Source organism: Ursus maritimus, unplaced genomic scaffold (genome assembly GCF_017311325.1).
Source record: "Ursus maritimus isolate PB19 unplaced genomic scaffold, ASM1731132v1 scaffold_16, whole genome shotgun sequence".
Taxonomy (NCBI): Eukaryota; Metazoa; Chordata; class Mammalia; order Carnivora; family Ursidae; genus Ursus; species Ursus maritimus.
Genome location: NW_024424008.1, coordinates 29,314,182 through 29,336,110, shown reverse-complemented (window position 1 = coordinate 29,336,110; position 21,929 = coordinate 29,314,182). Strand labels below are relative to the sequence as shown.

At 37.9% G+C, this 21,929-nt stretch overlaps 1 protein-coding gene across 1 annotated transcript in view; it reads right to left on the bottom strand.

Moving 5' to 3' along the window:
* Positions 1 to 21,929, bottom strand: part of SESN3 (sestrin 3) — a 74,422-nt gene that overhangs the window by 12,879 nt on the left and 39,614 nt on the right. The window contains exons 2-7 of the mRNA XM_040630979.1: positions 16,695 to 16,760; positions 13,865 to 14,062; positions 12,164 to 12,346; positions 7,816 to 8,052; positions 6,957 to 7,131; positions 876 to 994 (exon numbers count right to left, since the gene is read on the bottom strand). Of these exons, the coding sequence (XP_040486913.1) occupies positions 876 to 994; positions 6,957 to 7,131; positions 7,816 to 8,052; positions 12,164 to 12,346; positions 13,865 to 14,062; positions 16,695 to 16,760 (978 nt within the window). The remainder of the gene's footprint in view (positions 1 to 875; positions 995 to 6,956; positions 7,132 to 7,815; positions 8,053 to 12,163; positions 12,347 to 13,864; positions 14,063 to 16,694; positions 16,761 to 21,929) is intronic.

The following is a 21,929-nucleotide window of genomic DNA, read 5'->3' as shown; positions in this document are numbered from 1 at the left end:
CCTATTTGTAGTAAATATAACTACTGAAGTGAGTAAGTGAAGATATTTCCAATGTAATTCTTTTTTTTTTAATGATTTTTTATTATATTATGTTAGTCACCATACAGTACATCCCCGGTTTCCGATGTAAGGTTCGATGATTCATTAGTTGTCCAATGTAATTCTAAGTTGATAGCTTTACTAAGAACCCTTCATATCAGCTCGGAGATCAGAGTGCCATGGAGTTTGCTCAGTGGGGTCCATGGTTTGACATGTTGGGGATGAACTCTGGCCACCTCCTGTGGTCGGGTACTACTCAAGCTACACCCTTATCTGGAAGAACCCCAGAAGATCTGAGAATATTCCTATGTGACCAAACCTACTCAGTGACACGGACAATTAGCAGATCAGTGAAACAAGTGCAAAGGAGTCTGTCTTAATTCAAACTTCCACTCTCTTTAGGGGCCACATCACTCTTGTGGCTCTGTTTTCTAGGGGTTGGTGGGGCGGGCTTTAAGTCCATAACTACTGGTATATGATCTTAGTACAAAATGCCATTTTATTATAAATGTAACTTTATTACTTGATTTCCTCCCTGCTCCTCTGAGAAAAAAAAAATGGTATGAACATTACACAATTACCATGTAATAACGCAAGTAACCGAATAAGACCATTTCCTTTTGCCTTCTTAGAGGGAAAACATTGAAATAATAATTCATCTACTGGGAGATCAGATTAGACCAGGCCAAAAACTAGGTTACATAAAAAAATCTACAGACTCTATCAAAATGACCATTAATTTCTTTAGAAGTCAACGTATTTTCATTTCAACATTTCACAGTTAAAATGACAGTATTTCTTCTCTAGTTGCTCTGAATTAAAGGCATCCAACCTACCTGAGCTCGGAATGTTGGCAAATGTTCTTCTCCTCGTCTGGCAAAGTCCTCATACCCAAAACCAGGGTCTTCAATATATCGGGAGACATCAGATGTTATAATCATGTCATCTTCAAAATCTAAGGACAATAATGAACAATCTAGAGTAAAGGAAACTGTGCATAGAACAATGGAACTGCTCCATTTCCCTCCACTTTTTAGCTTTTTCATGGATTTCTGAAGTGACAATATTGACTTCCTGGCTTAAGTTTTGAATTCAATCTCATTACCAAATACTGGCAATCTTAACATTTAACTATACTTGTCTGGGCAAAAATGTGACAACATTGAAATATCTAAGCGGTAGCAGCAAAGAATCAATACACTACCTTTACTTATTCAGAAGATTATGATAGCACAAGGCTTTGAGTATAGAGCTTAAACATTTTTTGAACTCTTGCTCGATGAAGTGGGATGTGGAGAAAGAAGAGAGGAAGGTGAAAGACCACTTGAGTGGAGTTTAATGTTAAGATAGATTTTGTTAAAATTCAGTGGTGCTTCATCTGGATGTGTTCATGCTGAAAATTAGTGCAATCTCGTCCATTTTTAGCTCACAAAAGGGCATTCAGGAAGAAGGCCTGGGAAGGGAATTGGGACAGGGAGGAAAGTGGCCTTCTGGGTACTGCCATTATTCCGAGTTGACCTGGGTGCTAGAGTAGGAAGGGTCAGTTTGAGAAAATTCCTTGAGTTTGACACCTAACCTACGTGCACTTTTGTGTGCACATGTAAATAAAAAGGCATTCAACGTACGATGTAGAACAACGTGTTGATGAAATTGGGATCAGAATATTATAAAAGTGGCATTCAGGAAGATAGGAAGACTCCAACAATCTTTTAAGACAGCTGACTTCTGCATACTTGATAATATTAAAATTTTACCACTGAAAAATGTTAAGTGTCAATGCATGTTAATTTCGTTTAAAGAAAATTCTAACTCACTTTTTTTTAGGATAGTCTGTCTTTATAATTACTTTTTTCTGATTTCAACCACTGAAAGGGCATGAATAACCTTTATTTACTGCCTCCTACTCTAGAAAAGGAACATGCTGTTTTCAAAATAATAAAGAACAGCTCCTTGTATGCAAAGAACAATATTTTTAAGTATTTTAATCAATATTAAAGAAATACAATACTTAATAATAAACAAGTATTAAATATTTTCTAAAACAATTTTTTAACATTTTATTTATTTATTTGAGAGAGAGAGAGAAAGAGAGCACGAGCATGAGTTGGGGGACAGGGGCATATAGGGAGAGAGAGAAGCATATAGGGAGAGAGAGAAGCAGACTCCCTGTTGAGCAGGGAAGCCCTACTTGGGGCTTGAGCCCAGGACCCTGAGATCATGACCTGAGCCGAAGGCAGACGTTTGACCCACTGCGCCACCCAGGAGCCCCACTTAAACAATTTGATGGCATAAAAACTATAATTCTTAACTGGACAGTCTTGAGAGCCTTAAAAAAACAGGTACAATTACAGTAATTCATCCAAAAGATGTAGTAAATTAGTACTGCCTTCGTTATCTTTAATCTTGGCTATTTCATGAAATCCTAGCAATAATTATTATTTCCTCACCAGGTTTACCCTTTCCTTAGGTCACTGCCATGAACTAACAGGGTGCTCAATAATGGCGGGAAGATCAATTACCCGGGCCACCCAACTTTGGAAATATTAAATTCTTACCTAACTTCTTTATTACCCATAATACGAAGAGACTGACATTTGTTGAGTACTTTTTTCTTCTTTGTTTGTGAGAGAGAGAGAGAGAGAGCGCGCGCGAGCACAAGCAGGGGGAGCGGCAGGCAGAGGGAGCAGCAGGCAGAAGGAGAAGCAGGCTCCCTTCTGAGCATGGAGCCCGATGCAGGACTCGATCCCAGGACCCCGGGATCATGACCTGAGCCGAAGGCAGACGCTTAACCGACTAAGCCACCCAGGTGTCCCTGTTGAGTACTTAATATGTTCCAGGTACTACGCTATGTGCTTAATACCTATTTTTTGTTTTATTAATGCAAAAAGAAATATCTTCTTAAGAAATTAGTAAACTAACTGTAAGCTACTAAGAGCGCTGTCAGTACTGTAAGAACTACGATGCGAATTAGTTTAGGATGGTGTGGAAAACTTGTAAACACCGAACTACTTAATTTGATCTGAAACTTTCAAGTGACTTTCAGTTTTGTAAAGTGAAATCTCGGGCTTATCCCTAGCCCAACCCACAACCACTGTGTTGTCTCCTCGGGTTGCAGAACTCTGTTCCGGTGAATGGAAACACTTTGAAAATGGCGTTTTCAATGCTTTGGCTCTCCATATTCATGAATTAGGTTATGCTTTCCTTAATTCAGTCCATCACATACTAATCAATAGAAACGAAGCAAAAAAATTGAAAATGTAGTTAGCAATGCTGAGGCTGCTAGGAAAACCAGGAGTTTTGTGGGCTGTGAAGTAAAATCAAACCAAGAACAGAGAGTGAGAACTAAAGTCTGCAAAACAGTTTCTCCCCTGACGTGATCTCTCCACCCACACAGCACAACCAGTTGGTTTCAATGGGCAAATACCGATTCTGGAGTTGATGATTACACAGCTGGTTCAATTGATTTTGATGTTAGTTTTTGATTTACCCATAAACATATTCAAGGTGTCGTACGACTTTGAAACATTTTAAAATAAACAGTAATGAGTAACTGGAATCAAGCAAGATATAATTTATCCTACAAATAATGTCCATTTATTCATTTTTAAATTAGGAGTCAATCAAGACCTGTTTTTTAGACCATTTAGTCCACAGAAAGAAATGCGCAAAGGTCTCTCAAACTACAAACACTTTTTTTTCAAATTTATTTTAAGAAGTTAAAATCAGTACTCTGATCAACAAATCTTAAACTCCAATTTTAATTCTATCCAAACAAATATTTCAAAGTCTGGACTCAAAGGAAATAGTATTTTGCACATTGGCTGCATTCAGCTGCCCCAAACATAATATAGAAAACACTCTATTATAGTAATGGAACAGCTTTCTAACTTGAAAAACAAAAAAGAATAAGAGCTGGTTAACTCTTAGAATTATAGAGTTAAATCTATATATCTATGTATCTATATATATCTATAGAATACTACCTCTGTAGAACATTTTAAACGTTTATTTTCTTCAAAAGGCTTGAAAAGCTATTCTTAGAATCTCCACATGGAATCTGGAATGTTTTATCACACGGGTCAAACCAAGAAATTCATTATATAAAAAAAAATACATTTCTATTTCTATTTTAAAACATGGTAAGTTTTATAAAAAGTACTCAATTAGCCACTCCACGGAGTCTTTTTTCTGTTACCTTTGTGTGACCAGCAAATGTAGTATCAGGAATGGTTAAGAGTAAACAAAGAAATGATTTATTTCCTTGACTGATTTACAAGTGATACAGCCTCTTCTGTCAAAATTAGAACATAATTTTTGGCAAGGATCTAAGACTTGCTAGTCAAAATTCACTACCGTAGAAGCCAGGAGTCCCTGCTCAAGGATCCAAGAAGGTAGAAGCTGGGGTCCAAAATATATTTTCAAGGGGCACCTGGGTGGTTCAGTCAGTTAAGTGTCCAACTCTTGATGTCAGCTCAGGTCTTGATCTAGGGGTATTGAATTAAAGCCCCACATTGGGCTCCACGCTGGCTGTGGAGTCTACTTAATAAAAAAACAAAACAAAGCAAAAGAAGCTCTCAGAAGAGCTCTGATTAAAAAAACAAAAACCAAAATCTATTTTAAACATTAAAAAACAGCTAAGAGAAATAAAACATTTATATCCTTCAAGCTCTAGTGATGTTTGAAAGGCTCTTAAAAATGAATGCCTGAAAGCAAATAGAGATTACTAACCTTAATAAAAATGTTTATATTTTCCAGTCTTGGTTTACCTTGAAGGTTCACCCTGAGCTTACAATTTCCCTTTGTCCCATGTGTTTCCTGTGTCCCATGTGTTTATAAAAACCAACCTCTGGATGGTTTTTACAAACAACTCTTCTGATTTTAACTCCCAATCATATGCTGATAATTTCCAAAATTTCATCTGGAGTTTAAAAGCCTTTCCTGACTTTCGGACCATCTGCCAGGCCCTCACTACTACAGGGTGGTTTACAGACTGGCAGCCTTGACATCACTTGGAGGAATGATATGTGGCCTCTCAGGTCCTAGACCAGACTGACTGAATTAGAATCAGCATTTCGGCAAGATTCCCCAGTGACTCACATGCAATGAAAGTTTAAGAAGCAGTGTACTAGACATCTCCAGACTGCAGGTTTTACAGACCTCTTAGCTCAAAATGCCCAAAATATGGCAGGCTGCATGCTCCTGAAGGCTAGAAAGGTCATCATGATAAGGCCTCTCTTTACCTAACCAGCTTACGTGATGACATTACCCGCCTCATGATTTATGCCCACTTGTTCCTGTGCCCAGCATCCTGTTTCCTTAGCGGGGTGCCTTGGCTCCGTGGGTTGTTTACCACCAACTCCCCTGTCCCCCAGCCACTTGCTAACTCCCTTGCACTTGAGGCTCTAAGACTTAGAGCCCAATGGTTGGAGGAAGTCTTCTTTGAGGACCCCTTCTGNNNCTCTTTCCCCACCAAGACTGGATTCAGGGCCCTCTTTTAGGTTCACATACTGTTCACATTCTGCTATGTATTGAACTTGTTTCTCTCCCACCAGCAAGGAGAGCTCCCAGAGGGCAGGAATCATGTCTTATTTAGCCTGAAAACCTTAGTACCTACTATAGTCCTGAGACTATAGAGGGTACTCAATAAATGTTTGTAGAGTGGATATTAAGGCGATAACTAAAACACTAAGTTTCTTTATTTGGGATTTCCTGCTGCTTAGAAGCTCTGAGAAACTAGAACTTAATATAGTCAATGTGGTGGATAAAATCTTTCATAAAAAAAGACCACAGGGGAGACGATAAAAGGGGTTTTTGTTCTTCCTGGCGAAACTTCTGAGAACTACTGGTCAATGCTATGTTTAACATTAACAAACAAGTTAAGGCCCAATCAGTTACCCTTGGAGTTTATGAGACTGACTGGCCTTAAGACTAAACATTTCTTAAACCAATGGAACTCTATTTTTAAAATGTTATGTAGATTGATGATTTTGGAGGGTTTCCGCTTTCTACTGAGTCAAAGCTATTTTTTAAAAAGATTTATTTTATTTATTTTAGAGAGAGAGAGAGTGGAGGGGCACAGGGAGAGGGAGAGAGAATCTCAAGCAGACTTCCCACTGAACTCAGAGCCCAACTCAGGGCTCGATCATGACCTGAGCAGAAACCAAGAGTCGGACGCTCAACCAACTGCACCATCCAGGTGCCCCAAGGCTATTTTAATAACATCTACTATGTGGTGTTCAATATCTTTTTTTAGTCATAACTGAAAAGTTGCCTAATTCAAAGTCTCTTAGAGTATTAAGGGGGGAAAAGTGTATTTTTAAGACTAGAGCAAAGATGTCCAGCTTTTAATACAGAATGAATTCCTCCAAATTCAATATAAGAAAATGACCTAAATAATGCATTTTTATAAAATTCCGAAGATGTCTCCAAAGAAATTCAAATGCATGTACAATGTAATTTTAGAACTAATCTGGAAAAGTAGCAATGCGAGAACAATCCTCCCACATACTCCCCACACGCAAAAAAGGCAGAGATGTGTTTTTTTTTAAATTTTATCTATTGAAACAGGATTTCACTTATCATTTAAAAACATCACAAAAGTAGAATGAATTAGGTGTCTCTATCTAATTTTATAGGCAATTGTTCTGGCTTCGAATCGCATTTTATCCCAGATGAGTGTGGACTATAAGGCTGGAAGTCCCCTTCAACTGGACCTGGAGGGTATTCATAGATGCACCAACGTGGGGGGGGGGTTGCCACAGCATCAGGGGAAGCTGGAGGAGGAGGACATAAAAGGAACATGGTAGTGGAGTCGCTTTTACAGATCCGTATGGAAAATACAGAACACGGTCTATCAGGGATGCAACAGTTCAAAGGCAAAGACAGTGTGTACGGGAGGGTGCGGGGCACGAGCTCACCTGAATGAGGAAATGAATGAAAAGTGTCTCCAGAGACCACGAAAAGACTTTCTTTCTTCTCCTTCTCAAAACGAGTGGTCATTTCTTCCTGAGATGCCTCTTCATCTTCTCTCTCTTCTCGAAGCCTCTTCATTCTGTCCATTAAGGCCTCTAGCTCACTTAGGGAATCAACAATCTGGAGCCAGGTAAGATAATGTTGGGTGTTAGTAATATGAAGAATTATTCCAGTAAATGTCCCTGTCTCCCAATGCCACCTTATTATGTACAGTGGTGTGGGCACAGTTCTGAAGTTCCTAAGTGGGTTTTCCATCAACTCCAAAGAAAATCATATGACAGACTGAAAGGCTTTCAGGAGTGTGATGTTTTTGCTGCAGTTACAAATCTAGAAAATTTATAAGTACAGATACACTTAATCTAGAATTCTAGCACTTGGTATTTATTAAATTATAGTTTATTTTTTAAAATGAGGCAGCTTTATGATTTGTAATAATATCTACTTGCTTTATTATTTTTTCAAAGATTTTTATTTACTTATATATTTGAAAGAGAGAGAGAGAGGGAGTGAGAGAGAGAGAGCGTGAGCAGGGGCAGAGGGAGCAGACTCGATCTCAGGACCCTGGGATCACGACCTCAGCCAGAGGCAGATGCCTAACCGAATGAGCCACCCAGCTGCCCCTATCTATTTGCTTTAAAAGCCTCTCTAAGACAATTCAGAACTTCATGTACAAGTGAAGTTTTTACAGTAGTAAAAGTTGTGTAGAAATATTTCAAGTATATGATTTCCTGTTTAGTCAGACAAATTCTTTCTAGATATTTTTCAGGCAAAATAGTAAAGAAAAACAAAGCTCAGAACACTAACCCCAAAGTTGTTGCCTGTAAGGGATGCATTCTCTATGTTGTTATCATTAGCGAGATCACAAACACAGAAATTGTTGACTGATATTAGCCTGAATCCATTGGAGATTTCTGGATCTCTCTCTGGATTGATGCCACTACCAAAAACAAAGCTTGCCAAAGCATGATAATGTGCCAGTAGGACCACAGCATGTACCAGTTCGGGCAGAGACCAATTATTTTCTCCAGTTTTGACGAGTTTCTGAAATGAGAAAGCGAATCAGAGTAAGAATGAAAATCACAGAACGCTACAAAGCAATTTTAGAAAGCATGGAAAATCCACCAAATTTTTAGGTCCATTTATAGCAATCATACTTAAAACTCCCTTTTAAAAATGTTCCATATAATAAAGATATGGCTTTGGTCAAACAATATTACATTCAACCGGCAAACTTAACAATATAATTATGTTGTAGATTATTCTAAACCCCTTATATGTACCATGGATCTTCTGCTTCCAAAGTGCTTTTACATATTATGTTGTTTTAATAAGATATTTCAGAGAATCAAAGAACATTGAAGCTAGAAGGGACTTTAAAGATTATCTAGCAAAGCCATTCACTTTCAGGTTTTTAGGTAAAGACTTTACCTTAAAAGTCACATAAAAATTCAATTCAGTAAGTCAACTTTCAGGTGTCTTTCCTGATGGAGAAAGAGCCAATAGCAGATGATAGGAACTGTAGAATACTACCTCACCTTTGAAAAAAAACTTCAAAAGTTTCAAAGCATTTTTTCATAGGCCATTTTACTTGATCCTCCAGCTGAAGGATGGAATCACAAGTGAAGCCATTAAAAACAGTGATGTCTCCATCCCCACTTTCTCCAAAAGTCAATCCCATCTCTCAATCCATCAGAGGGTCCTTCCCATCAGTGTTCTCTTTCTCTTGCTTGGCGCACATGTGCATGCATGTCCAGCAGCTCCCCACAAATCTACACTCTTAATTCTGCTCACTACACAGCCAACCCCCAACCAGAAACCTTTTTTGCTTTACTCTCCATTAACCACACACACACACACACACACACACACACACACACACACACACGAAATGTAATATATTACCAAAAGCTCAGGAAAAAGAACAGGAAAAATTAATCATATTCTACCACCCTAAAGAACTTTCACATATTTTATTTTTATAAGCATAATTATATAATCAAAGTAACACATCTAATTTTCTCTGCTTTTCAAACCTGACATTCTGACATGTTCATTTCTCATGAGGCTACACTGTCTTACATTGAGCACGGGCTGTATATTACATAGCAATGGATGTACAGAGCTCCTTCTCTGTTCCTTTACTGTTAGATATTCAAACTGCTTCTAAGTTTTTGTTTGTTTGTTTGCTATTATAAATAGCATTTTCATGCTATAGCTTTGAATAATTCCTAATAGGATTTTTAGGGCAATCATATTTTAAAGACTTTTGATAATACTGGCAAAGAGCCTTCCAAATCAACTGGCAGAATTCACAATGCCTTTGTCAGTCTTTCCAAGAGTATTAAACCTGAAAGGATAGACAGCCAGCACTCATCATGGCAAATTTCTCATCTCACACTCATTTCTGTTTTTTTAATTCATTATAATTTGTTTTCTTTTTTAAGCAAGCTCCTGAAAGCAACTTTCGCTAAGGTCATGTATGATCTCCAAAAGGCCAAATCTAACTATTTCTTTTAGTACTTATCCTATTTGATCTCTGTAGGATTTGTGTTTTCCTTACTTCCTCCCTTCTTGAAATTAATCTCCCTTGACTTCAGCAAATCCACTAATTTTATTTGCTCCTTTCTCCCCTGAAATGCATATTTCCCCATCTTCCTCACAGCCCCCTTTTTCTGTTTGTCTCCAAAATGTTGGCTTGCTCTATTCGGCCCATGATCTTTCCTTGTGCAGTATCTCCATGACTGGATCATTCATTCCTTCAACTTGACCTTTGCTTACTGTAAATAGGTATCTGATTTTATTTCTAATCTATCCTTTTATCTTGAGTTACGGACCTGTATTTCCTTCAGTAACTGGACATCACTATCTGGATGTCACAGTCTTATATTTTTGGGCCAGTGTATGCTGTCCTGCTCATGGCATTGCCTTTGGCCAGTCAAGAGGGTAGAAACCAGACCCATTCTCCTGTCCGTCCCCTCTCCTCCATCCTCACATTCTACTAGTCACCAAGTCCTGCCTCTTCCCATGCAGAATGCTTACATACAGTCTGATCTCTCCTCTGGCTTTAAAAAAAAAAGAAATTATCTCTCACGTGGACCCCTGCAACTGCTTTAACGACTGGCCCCCCTGTTTCTAGCGTATGCCATCCGTGATTTATTTTCTGCATCACCACACACATTCATGTTAAAACTCAGCTCAAAAACCTTTGATGATTCCTAATTTTTTATCATAGTGATCTCTGAAATCTTTTGATCACATATACTACTTTTTCTTTTTTTAAGATTTTATTTATTTTATTTTAGAGAGAGAGAATAGGTATGAGCAGGGGGAGGGGGAGAGGGAGAGAGAGAATTCCAGGCTGACTCTGTGCTGAGTGTGTGGCCCAATGCTGAGCTTGATCCCAGGACCTGAGATCATGACCTGAGACAAAATCAAAGAGTCAGATGCTTACCTGACTGAGCCACCCAGGTGCCCCTTGATCACATATACTTCTTCTGACAGTAACAGTTGGGGGCTCCAACCTCTGATAGTATGTACATTTATTTATAAATTAATAAATACTTATAAAATACAACATTTTATATAGATTAGTTATACACATGTACTGTAATACTAATATTGTAAAATATACAAATAGAGAAATTTATTAAGGTAAGAATACATGAGCACATGGGCGCACACACACACACACACACACACAATTTTCTAACATTTTGAAGGACTGCCTTCTGCACCCCCTGAGGTAACGTAACCCAACTCTGTAGAACATAGCTTTCTGAGGATAAAACATAAATTTTTTAATACAGTATTCATTGTGTCATAGTGATACGCTCCCAATTCTTCCCATATCCTACCCCCACCTCACATAACCTTCCCTACAGTCAGTAATCTGAAGCTGTTAGCTACTTTTCCAACATATAATGTTTCACACTCTATTATTTGTCTGGAATACCCTCCCCTCCTTGAAAATTCCCACTTAGTCTTCAAGATCTATCTCAAATGTCACCTCTTGCACGCAACTTCCTGATTCCATTCTTTTTATTCATATCTTCATATACCACTGTGCTGTTTATTGTCATTACCTCTCTTTCTTTCTTCCCCTAGATCCCAAGCATGTCCAGGGGCAGAGTATACCTTTTTAGACCCACTGAAGTATATGGCACAGAGTAATTAACATCTGACATTAAAATAATGATCAATTCTTCTAAGTAACATGTTATCACGTCAGAACACAAACCGCAGGGAAGCATTTTGTTTCACATATTACCAAACAGATACTCAATTTCTAAGAGTATAGAGACTGACAACAGCTCAGTTTGGTTTAACTGGGCAAAGAACTAACAAAAATGTCATCTAATTGAGAGGATCAACAAAACCAAGGACATCTCTACACATCAGAAGCAGGAAATTTAAATGCCTAAGGCTTCTCTGATAATAATTTAGATGACAGCTGCTATGCACTGGATAGTGACCAAGTGCCAAGCACAGTGCCAAGGATATCGTATAATGGCCTCACCCTGTGTGCCTTTGATGGAAGCTTCTTTCCACCTGCAAGTGTTCTAGTTGATGCAACTCTGTTTCTCATCTAAGCTCTAGCTTCCAGAGGCATTTAAGTATTCACACCAGTTGGCACATTGCTTTTTATTTGCAAAACTGTAATTTGCACATCTGAAAATTATGAAATATTAGAACTAGAAAAGAGTTTGGAACTCATTTAATCTAGGCTCCTCATTTTATAGAGGGGGAACTACTGAGGCCCACAGAAGTTAATTTACTCAAGGTCACGAGCGTGAGAACCCAGGTAGCCCACCGTGCAGTTTATTTTCTTTGTCTCTTTATTTTTCTTGAAAATAGAAATCAACTTTTCTCATAGCCACTCACTAAACCACCTGGGTAGCTCATTATCGATTACCTAAAGAGGAATATTCACTTATACCTAAATTAAACCCAAAGACTTTCTACATTTATCTCTTCTACATACTGATAGCCCATGTTTTAAGTTTCTAATATGTAAGTATTTAAAATTAAGTCTTAAGTGGAAAAAAAAAGAAAAAAAGAAAGAAAGAAAAGAAAAGACAAAAGAAAAGAAAAACGAACTCTTGGCCAGAATCATGAGTAAACTTCTTTTTCATTTCCAAACAGCACTCAGTACCTGAATGTGCTCTTTCGTGATCAGCCAGGGTCGGTGTGCTAGCAGCTTGTTTATTTCATTAAGATTTTTCAGTCTTTGTGGTACGTATTCCAAACCATTCAACCACTCAGCAATACCTCCTGTCTTTAAAAATTCGTCCACGTGCATGTTTATTAGGTAGGAACACTGATGTCTAGCTGCAGCCTAAAACACAAGAAGAGTCAGTTGATACAACAATTGTGGTAGAGGTCTGATTCTACTAGTTCTAAACCAATAATAGTTTATTTGGTTATTTCAATATATTTCAATATTCAATATTTGGTCATTTTAATAACCAATAATTCTTTTCTTATATATTCCCCCTCCTCCTCAAACTTCTATCACAATATGCCATAGATTATTGAATCAATACATGTAGCTGATATTTGTATAAGCAACTAACTGTCACATGTAGGCAATTACTTTCTCAGCCAGAAGTTGGTATGGATTAGCCTAGAATCCACTTTCTGGTTATGTCAAGAACATACATGTCCATTTCATGATGGTGAATGATATAAACTATGTTCTATTTAAAATACAATAAAATCTCACTAACTTGTATTCTATCGATTCAGAACGCATGCTAATTTGGGTGCTCCTCTTACCCCCTTGAGGTAACTGTGATTTCAGTCCTATCTGGGCACATCACCCTACTGAGATAAGACCAAAGCTTGCTGCTACCTTCCTTCCTGTGCAGTCAAAGCCAGCCTTGACACCAATAGTTTGGGAAATCCATGCAAGGCAGACTTTTCACCGCTCCTTTCCCTGGGACTGCTTCTCAGGAAAATAGTATTGTTTACTCATTCTATTTTCCGTATCTTGCTCATCTCTTAGTTTGTGATCGTTCTAAGGCTGCCTTGGGACTCACTGTTGTCAAAACCATAAGCTGGAATTATCGTCCTGGTCGTGTTTGTCAGTCGAGAAAACACAGAGCGCTGCCCTTTTCTTCTTGTTTAAAACTTTGCGAGAGCATAAACAAGATAATCAAATTAAAGTTGGGAAAAACTAACCTGCTAACTGCCGGCTAGCTCTGCCAGCCCAGCTGTTCTCCTAAACTGTCCAACACAGGGCACTTTGACCAGGTCCTCCGTCCTTTTCTCTGTAATAGTCCAACTGTGACACTGTTCCTTTCTACCTTTCTCATCTCAATTTATAATTCTCTCCCAACCCCCACCAAAACATTAACTAGTGAACTAGTTTGCATCAAGTACTATACTTAGCGGGGTTATGATTCATTTAAGAATTTTTCTCCATTGGTGCTGATGGATACTTTCCTCTCATCTGGCCAAATCAGTGATATTCTTCATGTAGAAAATGACTTAATCAGATGTCACAACCAATCAGTTTTATGTTAATAATAAAAACAAGCTATCAAGAGCCAAAACCAAACTTGTGGGACGTTAGGGATATTCCCTCGGACCCTACAAGCATCATTAACCGTAAGAAAATAAACTGAACATTCAAGGAGAAACAGTGAGTCCATTAAGCTGTGTAAAGCAATTCAAAAGGTATCTATGACACATGGTATCCGAAAGGCCATGGTCTTCTTCAGTTCTTATTTCCAGAAAATTATCTTAGCTACACACACACACACACACACACACACATGCACACACACTAGGAGGAGGAGGAGTGGGTGAGGGTGAGGTCACGCGAACCCAGGCAGCCGGGAAGCAGGCGCACCATTATCGCGATGTAGTGCCTGTGCGGTAGGGGAAGAGGGCCGTCCATGCGCAGCATGTAGAACTGGCTCCGCAGGAAAGACTCCAGGTACTGAGTGTGCAAACTCATGACCTGCGTGATGTTGTCCAGACGACCGGATGTAGAGTACTCTTCCACAAGAAAGTTAGTACGCTCGTCCACCGTGTTTGCTTGGACAACCTTACAATCGAGAGGCGCACAAGGATTATTGAGAAGCAATGTATCTTTTGTTTACATACACGATGCCGCTCTTCAAGCAAATGAATGTTCTTTTGATATGAACAGACCCTGAAATTATGCAGTTGCTCATACCAGAAACGGAAATAAAAAAGAAAGCACCACTCGTTTTTGGCTCCGGGACCACAATTTATTAAACAACAAATGTCAAATCGTCAAACACACGGCTCTGAAATTGGAGAAAGGCAGCTCCCATCTGCTATGCCAGGCACATAAGGCACCGTTTTCAGGGCCCACTTGCCTGGCCATTATTATACCAATTTGTGGAGCAGCAAAGCGGTGGCATTTGATTCCTAGAGTTACAATTTTACCTCAACAGCCTAGGAAGATACTTAATCACATTATCTTAAGACAAATATTTTCAGTCTGATCTTTTGCTTGTTTTTCTTCAACATAAAATAAAAGGCTTTCTGAAGTCTTTTTAGGGACAAAGGAAAATATGATAATTTGTAGGAAAGTGTTAATTGAAAAATTAATAAGGACTTAAGAATACTGTCATTCTTATTTTCAGCCAATTGTATTAATTACTAAAAACAAGGTTAGTTATTAAAATGGACATCCTCTTTCCCAGGGAATCAAAAGAGCTTTCTCAAAAATAGATTATTATATATGGCTTTATACACAATGACAGCTTGGGCATCACGCCAAGAATTGGCTCTGAAGGTGTTAAGAGCTTATTAGCACCTTGTAGAAGGACCCAGCTCCGTGGGAATTAATGGACATGAGATGAATATTTCTACGATTGGTTCATTATTTATTGATATTTTAGAATTAGAATTCTAGACTTAAGAGTACATTTCTTATTTCAGATTCAAAATTAAATTCGAGCTCATGCACCTAGTTAACCACAGAGCCTGGTCTAGAATCCAGATTTTCTGAAGTCCAGACTAATGGTCTTTTCAAAGATCCATACTGCTATTAGAAACTCTGTTTACTCTGTAAGGCTGGCTTCACAGTCTCTTCTGAAAAATAAGTACAAATTACACAAAGGCACTATTGACCGAGGAAAATGTAATCCCAAAGGAAATAGAATGTTTGGAAAGTGTGAACTGTGAGGAAATGTTAATTACAATGGCGTAAAAAAGCAATTTCATTTCAGCTAGTTAGAAAGCCAAGTGCACTTTCATTTGCCCATTTCCCCCCATTTTGTCAACTTACAGGGAACAAGTGATGTTAAAAACAATAAGATCTGGATCAACCACATGTAATTAAACACAGAATATTTGTTGGTTTTGTTTTGTTTTCCCCAGCAGAGTTTCTTTTGTTTAACGGACACCAAAGAAGTTAACAGATGCAAGAGGTCCTGAAAAGGGTGGTGACTTCTGCAAACCAGCTTACCTTCAAATATATACTGTGGAAAAGACTGTGTTTCAGGAAGTCTTTACGCATTCGAGATAATCATTTGGCCGAGAGGGGTCCCTACACTGCAGGGGAAAATGGGCATAAACACAGCCGTTTCTCTAATGACTGGTCACCACCTAGATCAGCTAGAGATGCCGAGTTCCCAAAACATTACTGTTAACTTTCCTTTAACCTTTCCATTAAATGGTAAGATCACTCAAAAAGCAAAACGAAGATGAAGGACTATTGACTCTGGCAATGACCTGGCATATGTTCTTCGAATTCTATTCATCCCTTCTTTTAAGACAGTGCCTGGCACATAACAGGTGCTCTGTATATCTTTGTCGACTACTTTCAGAACAATATAGGAATAATGCTGGTGATTTAAGATAAATGTCTTTGCAGTAAATAGTGAATCAGTATATACAATCGTATTCAATAAGGCAATAACTCCTTCCAGCAGAGAAAAACTCCTCAGTTTAGTGGTTCTTAAAATTTTCTTAGCCCAAGTAGATATCTGAGAGGCATCTAGGAATCTAGGAAGTCCTGCACATTGCTGTGATCTTTCACAAAAATGTATACCCACAAAAGAGGGACAAATCTTCTATTGATCTTATTTTTCTTTCCATTATATTTTACGACCTCTTTTTCTTGCAGTTACCATCTTTCCTCCCCACCCTCACCAAAGGTATAGACTATACAGATTGTATTGACATTCTGTCCAAGAGACTCAGAACCAAAACAAACAAACAAACGAAAGAGTAACTACTAATGATGTAATGGCATGTTTTGCTTAATAGGTTTAGTTGGGAAACTCATTTTTTCATTTCAAATATATTTTCTTAACATTTATGAAACCTATAATCACTATGAAACAGTGGCTATTTGAAAGCTAAAACCTTTGGCTTAATATTAAACTTTATTTTTAAAAAGCTTCATTACTGTTAGCAGCTTTGTTTGGAAAAGTTATATTTGAAATCAAACATGGTAAAATTTACTTTTTTCTAACCTTGCAGTATAACTAACTTTAAAATAAGAAAGCAGATTACTAAACACACAAACTTTTAAGTGAAGTTCAAAAGAAAATATCTCTGTGGTTCTCTGATATATAAATAAGGAACAAAAGCAAAACATGGATTTACTTCCATATGAAAAATAGAGGTATTCATTCTTTGATACCATTCAGTTATTTTTTCATATCACACTTAATGTATTTTAACACAGATAAACTTACTTCCTTCTCTGGAATAAAGGCACTTGGTCCTCTTGTCAAGGGTTGAGATACTCTGATTCTTTTATCCTGTTTTTAAAAAAAAGTTTAATGTGTTAATGATGACGTTCTAAGAAAAGATAAATTGGTGCAAATTTATTGCTGAGGTACTAAAACAAACTGAATAAATAGAATTATGTAAAATCAAAATAAGGGACAGGTCTCAGATCACAGGAAATCCATAGGGCTAATGTGTGAATAAGACAATGGGGCAAGTTCCTCAAAAAGTTAAAAATAGAACTACCTTATGATCCAGCAATCACACAATGAGGTTTTTACCCAAACAATACAAGAACATTAATTCAAAGGGATACACGCACCCCTATGTTTATAGCAGCATTATTTACAATAGCCAACATATGGAAGCAGCCCAAGGGTCCACTGATTAATAAATGGATAAAGAAGAGGTAATACACACACACACACACACAATGGGATATCACTCCACCATAAAAAAGAATGAAATCTTGCCATTTGCAACAACACGGATGGAGTCAGTACAATGCTAAGCTAAATAAGTCACTTAGAGGAAGACAAACACCATATGATTTCACTCATATGTGAAATTTAGGAAACCAAATATACAAAGGGAAAAAAATGAGAGAGAATGAATCAAGAATCAGACTCTTAACTGTAGAGAACAAACTGATGGTTACCAGAGGGGAGGCAGGTGAAGGGATGGGTGAAACGGGATGGGGATTAAAGAGTGCACTTGTGATGAGCACCAGGTGATGTACAGAATTGTTGAATCACTATATTGTATGCCTGAAACACATCGATATAACACTGTATGTTACCTAACTGGAATTAAAATAAAAACTCAACATTTGCTGCAACATGGATGGGACTGGAGGAGATAATGCTAAGCGAAATAAGTCAAGCAGAGAAAGACAATTATCATATGGTTTCACTCATTTATGGAACATAAGAAGTAGGAAGATCGGTAGGAGAAGAAAGGGAAGAAGAAGGGGGGGTAAAGAGAAGGGGGAATGAAGCATGAGAGACTATGGACTCTGGGAAACAAACTGGGGCTTCAGAGGGGAGAGGGGAGGGGGACTGGGATAGGCTGGTGATGGGTATTAAGGAGGGCACGTATTGCATGGTGCACTGGGTGTTATACGCAAATAATGAATCATGGAATATTGCATCAAAAACTGGGGATGTATTGTATGGTGACTGACATATAATAAAAAAAATATTAAAATTAAAAAATAAAATAAAATAAAAACTAAAAAAAAAAAAAGATAATGGGGCACGTGCCTACCCCAGTTCTGGATACACAGTAGGCTTCCAAAATTTCATTTCCCTCAGTCATCTTCTACAGCCCCAGAGATTTTTAGCCCATAGTTGATATGACTGACACTGTCAATCTCCACAATAAAATCCTATCTAATAGGAGACTAGTGCAGTTAGACCTCAACCTGAAATCTCCAGGAAAGGTTGAATTCAGAGGATTCCATGCAACTCCCCAAAGCAATGACCTGACCTGTGGGTTTTTTCCTGAATAGGAATAAACATATCTAATATAAAGTTTTGAAGCTTTAAGTAAGAAAAATGTAAAACTTGGAGAAGTAGAGCTTATCTTAATGTAAGAAATGGAGAATATAGCAATGCACATTGTTCCACCTGCTACTCTATTTAATATTGACTGGGATGTTGCCAATGGCATGTTTGAGTGTTAGATTTTTTTGAAGTTTTTAATTTTTTTGTTAATTTTTTTAATTAAAAATATTTTGGTATCCCCATTTAAGTGTGATATCTATAAACCCACAAACATTCCAATCAGGTAATAACTTCCTCCTTTGCAGGCATGTTGAAAAGCTGGAATAGTCAGAGGGAGCCTCTTAAGGCTCTGAAGTCCTTCTTAGCCAGGAGGAGAGAGAGGAGAAATGGCCACTTAATTTTCTATATTAAAAGTAATATTCTAAAGTTCTAAAAAAGAAGCCCTCAAAAACCGTAACATAAAAATAGAGACTATGCTTACACCATACACAAAAAGTGACTCAAAATGGATTAAAGACTTGGATGCAAGACCAGAAACCGTATAACTTCTAGAAGAAAACATAGGTGGTAAGCTCCTTGACATTGCTCTCAGCAGTATTTTTTTTGGATCTGACACCAAAGGCAAAGGCAACAAAAGCAAAAATAAACAAGTGGGACTATGTCAAAGTAAAAAGCTTCTGCACAGTGAAGGAAACCATCAACAAAACAATAAGGCAACCTACTGAATGAGAGAAGATATTCGCAAATTATGTACCTGATAAGGGGTTAATATCCAAAAATACATAAAGAACTCATATAATTCAAAAGCAAAAAAAAAAATTCAATTTAAAAAATGGGCAGAGGACCTGAATAGACATTTTTCCAGAGAAGATATTCAGATGGCCAACAGACACATGACAAGATGCCCAACATCACTCATCATCAGGGAAATGCAAATCAAAACCACAATGAGAGATCACCTCACACCTGTCAGAATGGCTAAGCTCAAAAACACGAGAAACAACAAGTGTTGACGAAGATGTGGAGAAAAAGGAACCCTTGTGCACTGTTGGTGGGAAGGCAAACTGGTGCAGCCACTGTGGAAGACAGTCTGGAAAGTCCTCAAAAAATTAAAAATAGAACTACCATATGATCCAACCATTCTACTTCTGGGTATTTATCTGAAGAAAATGAAAACAGTAATTAGAAAGAATATATACACCTCTATGTTTATTACAGTACTATTTACAATCATCAAGATATGGAAATAACCTATTCGTGAATGGATGAATGGATAAACAAGATGTGGTATACTGTTTACAATGTATACAATGGTTTATTCCTTAGCCATAAAAGAGAAAGAAATCTTTCCATTTGCGACAACACAGACAGACCTTGAGGGTATTATGCTAAGTGACGTAAGTTAGACAGAGAAAGAGAAATACTATATGAATTTCACCTACATGTGGAATCCAAATGATAAAACAATTGAACACACAAAACCAAACCAAACTCTTAGATAGAGAAAATAGATTGGCGGTTGCCAGAGGGGAGAAGGGTGGAAAGGTGGGCAAATTGGTGAAAGGGATAAAGAGTTACTAGCTTCCAGTTATAAAATAAATAAGTCACAGGATGTGATGGACAGCACGGAACTACAGTCAATAATATTGTATAGCAAACTTTAAAGTTGCTAAGAAGGTAAATCTTAAAAGTTCTCATCACAAGACCAAAAAGTGTGTAACCATGCAGGGTGACAGATGGTAACTAGACTTCTGGTGGTGATCATTTTGCAGTGTATACAAACGTCGACTCATTATGTGGTGCACCTGAAACTAATGTAATGTATGTCAATTATAGTTCAATAAAAACAAAACAGGGACTTGGCCATGGTTTACAAAGACTATAAAGACTGTGTGGGAAATTGAAGAACATAACATGAGAACAGAGCTCTGCTGGAAAAGAGTGTATTAAGCTTCAGGTGCCACCAAGCCCTCCTCAGGAAACTTCTAAACCAAAGAAGTGAGACTCTACATGGTTCCTTATCCAATGTTGGCAATATCTATTTCATGTGACCTTGTCTCCTGGCCATAGCAGACTAGACCAATCAACATTGAAACTGATCTGCAGCCTATGGGTGCCTTGATGCAAAAGTTCTGCCCAAACACAACTGAGGGGTAATCGCGGGACCAGCTAAGATTCTAGAGTTACCAGAGGTGTCTGCAAGTGCTGCGCTCTGACAGAGAGTAGAGCAACCGCACAGGGCTCAGAAGCAGAGGCGTTACAGTGGGCAACAGACAGATATCTGCTTCTAAGGGCAAAAGCACTAGCGTTTCTATGGAGTCACTAGAGGAAGTAAGTCTAATCATGGGCTCTCCTGTGTCTTTTCCTCCCTTCCATCCTGCCCTCTTTCTCTCTTCATAAGGTAACCACAGTCTTTTTTGTTCCTTGAAATCAAAAGGCCTACCAAACATAAAACAGTTATTCCAATCCCTTACTTCCATGAGCAGCAGTTACAAAACAAATGGACAAAAAGCAGACAGCCGGGCATTCAGTGATTTTTTGAGAACCTGATCAGATACTGTGATAGACTCAGGCTACAGGGAGGATCCCTGCCCTCACGAGCAAGGCACACACTCTCCATCATTTTTCAGAATTCTATCGGAATAAATATATTGAATAATGATAATGTAAACCTGCTCAGGTTTCAGACAGGACCAGGCATTTAGGTTGTATTTATAAAATGATGGCAAATACATCTTAACCTACTGGTCAAACACACTAGAGAACTCCATGTAAAAAGGAGTAATTTAGAAGTTCTAATATTGGCATTTCCTGTCTACATCAACCACAATCTAGTTTTAACCAGAAAAATAATGTAAAAGAAAATAACAGATTTCTTCCCTCTGCTAGCCTCTGTGAGTTGTAGAAAACAACATTTCAAATACTCTCTCTGTAATATAGCCTAATGCAGTCAGATGTGAAAAGCAATTTCCTTGACGACGAAAACAGTTAGGAGAAACTGATTGTGAGGACTTACCACAGGTTTGAGGAGAAAAATGCCAATGGGAAGGGAAGTGGAGGTTTTTGTTTATATTTATAAAAAATACATAAAATTCAGAGACAATATAGGGAGAGAAAAACGAAAAGTGTACGAAGGGATTTCAGGAGATAAAGAATGATTTATTACTAATATGATTTGTTTATAAAAATCACTATTTGATACATTTATCAACTGAATTTACCTTTACCTGCTTGAAATTGTTATTCTGCCTACAAAACTGTTTTTTTGGAAAAGATGTTTAAATCTGAAATACGTCTTCATTACAAATGGAACTGTGTCCTGCTGCATTTCAAAGAATGTAACATTTCTTCATTTGACCAATTGATACGAAGCAACAGACACTCAATTTCATTTGTGTCAACATTCATTTGCTCATTTAGTCAGGAAACACTCATTGAGTATCTACAATGGGCTAGACACAAACAAGGATGAGCCTGGCGGAAATGCATACAACCAACCGAACTGCATACAACATATCCCAGAGCAGACACACACACAGGTGAAGTGGGAAGACATCACTTTAACAATTTCCACTTGCTCAGTCATTCCTGAACATTAAGGTTATGTCCAGTTTTCACTATTATAAATAATGCTATGATGAGTATCTTTGTATAAAGAGATTTGAGGGCAGCAGACTGTCGTATTCAGGATAGGTT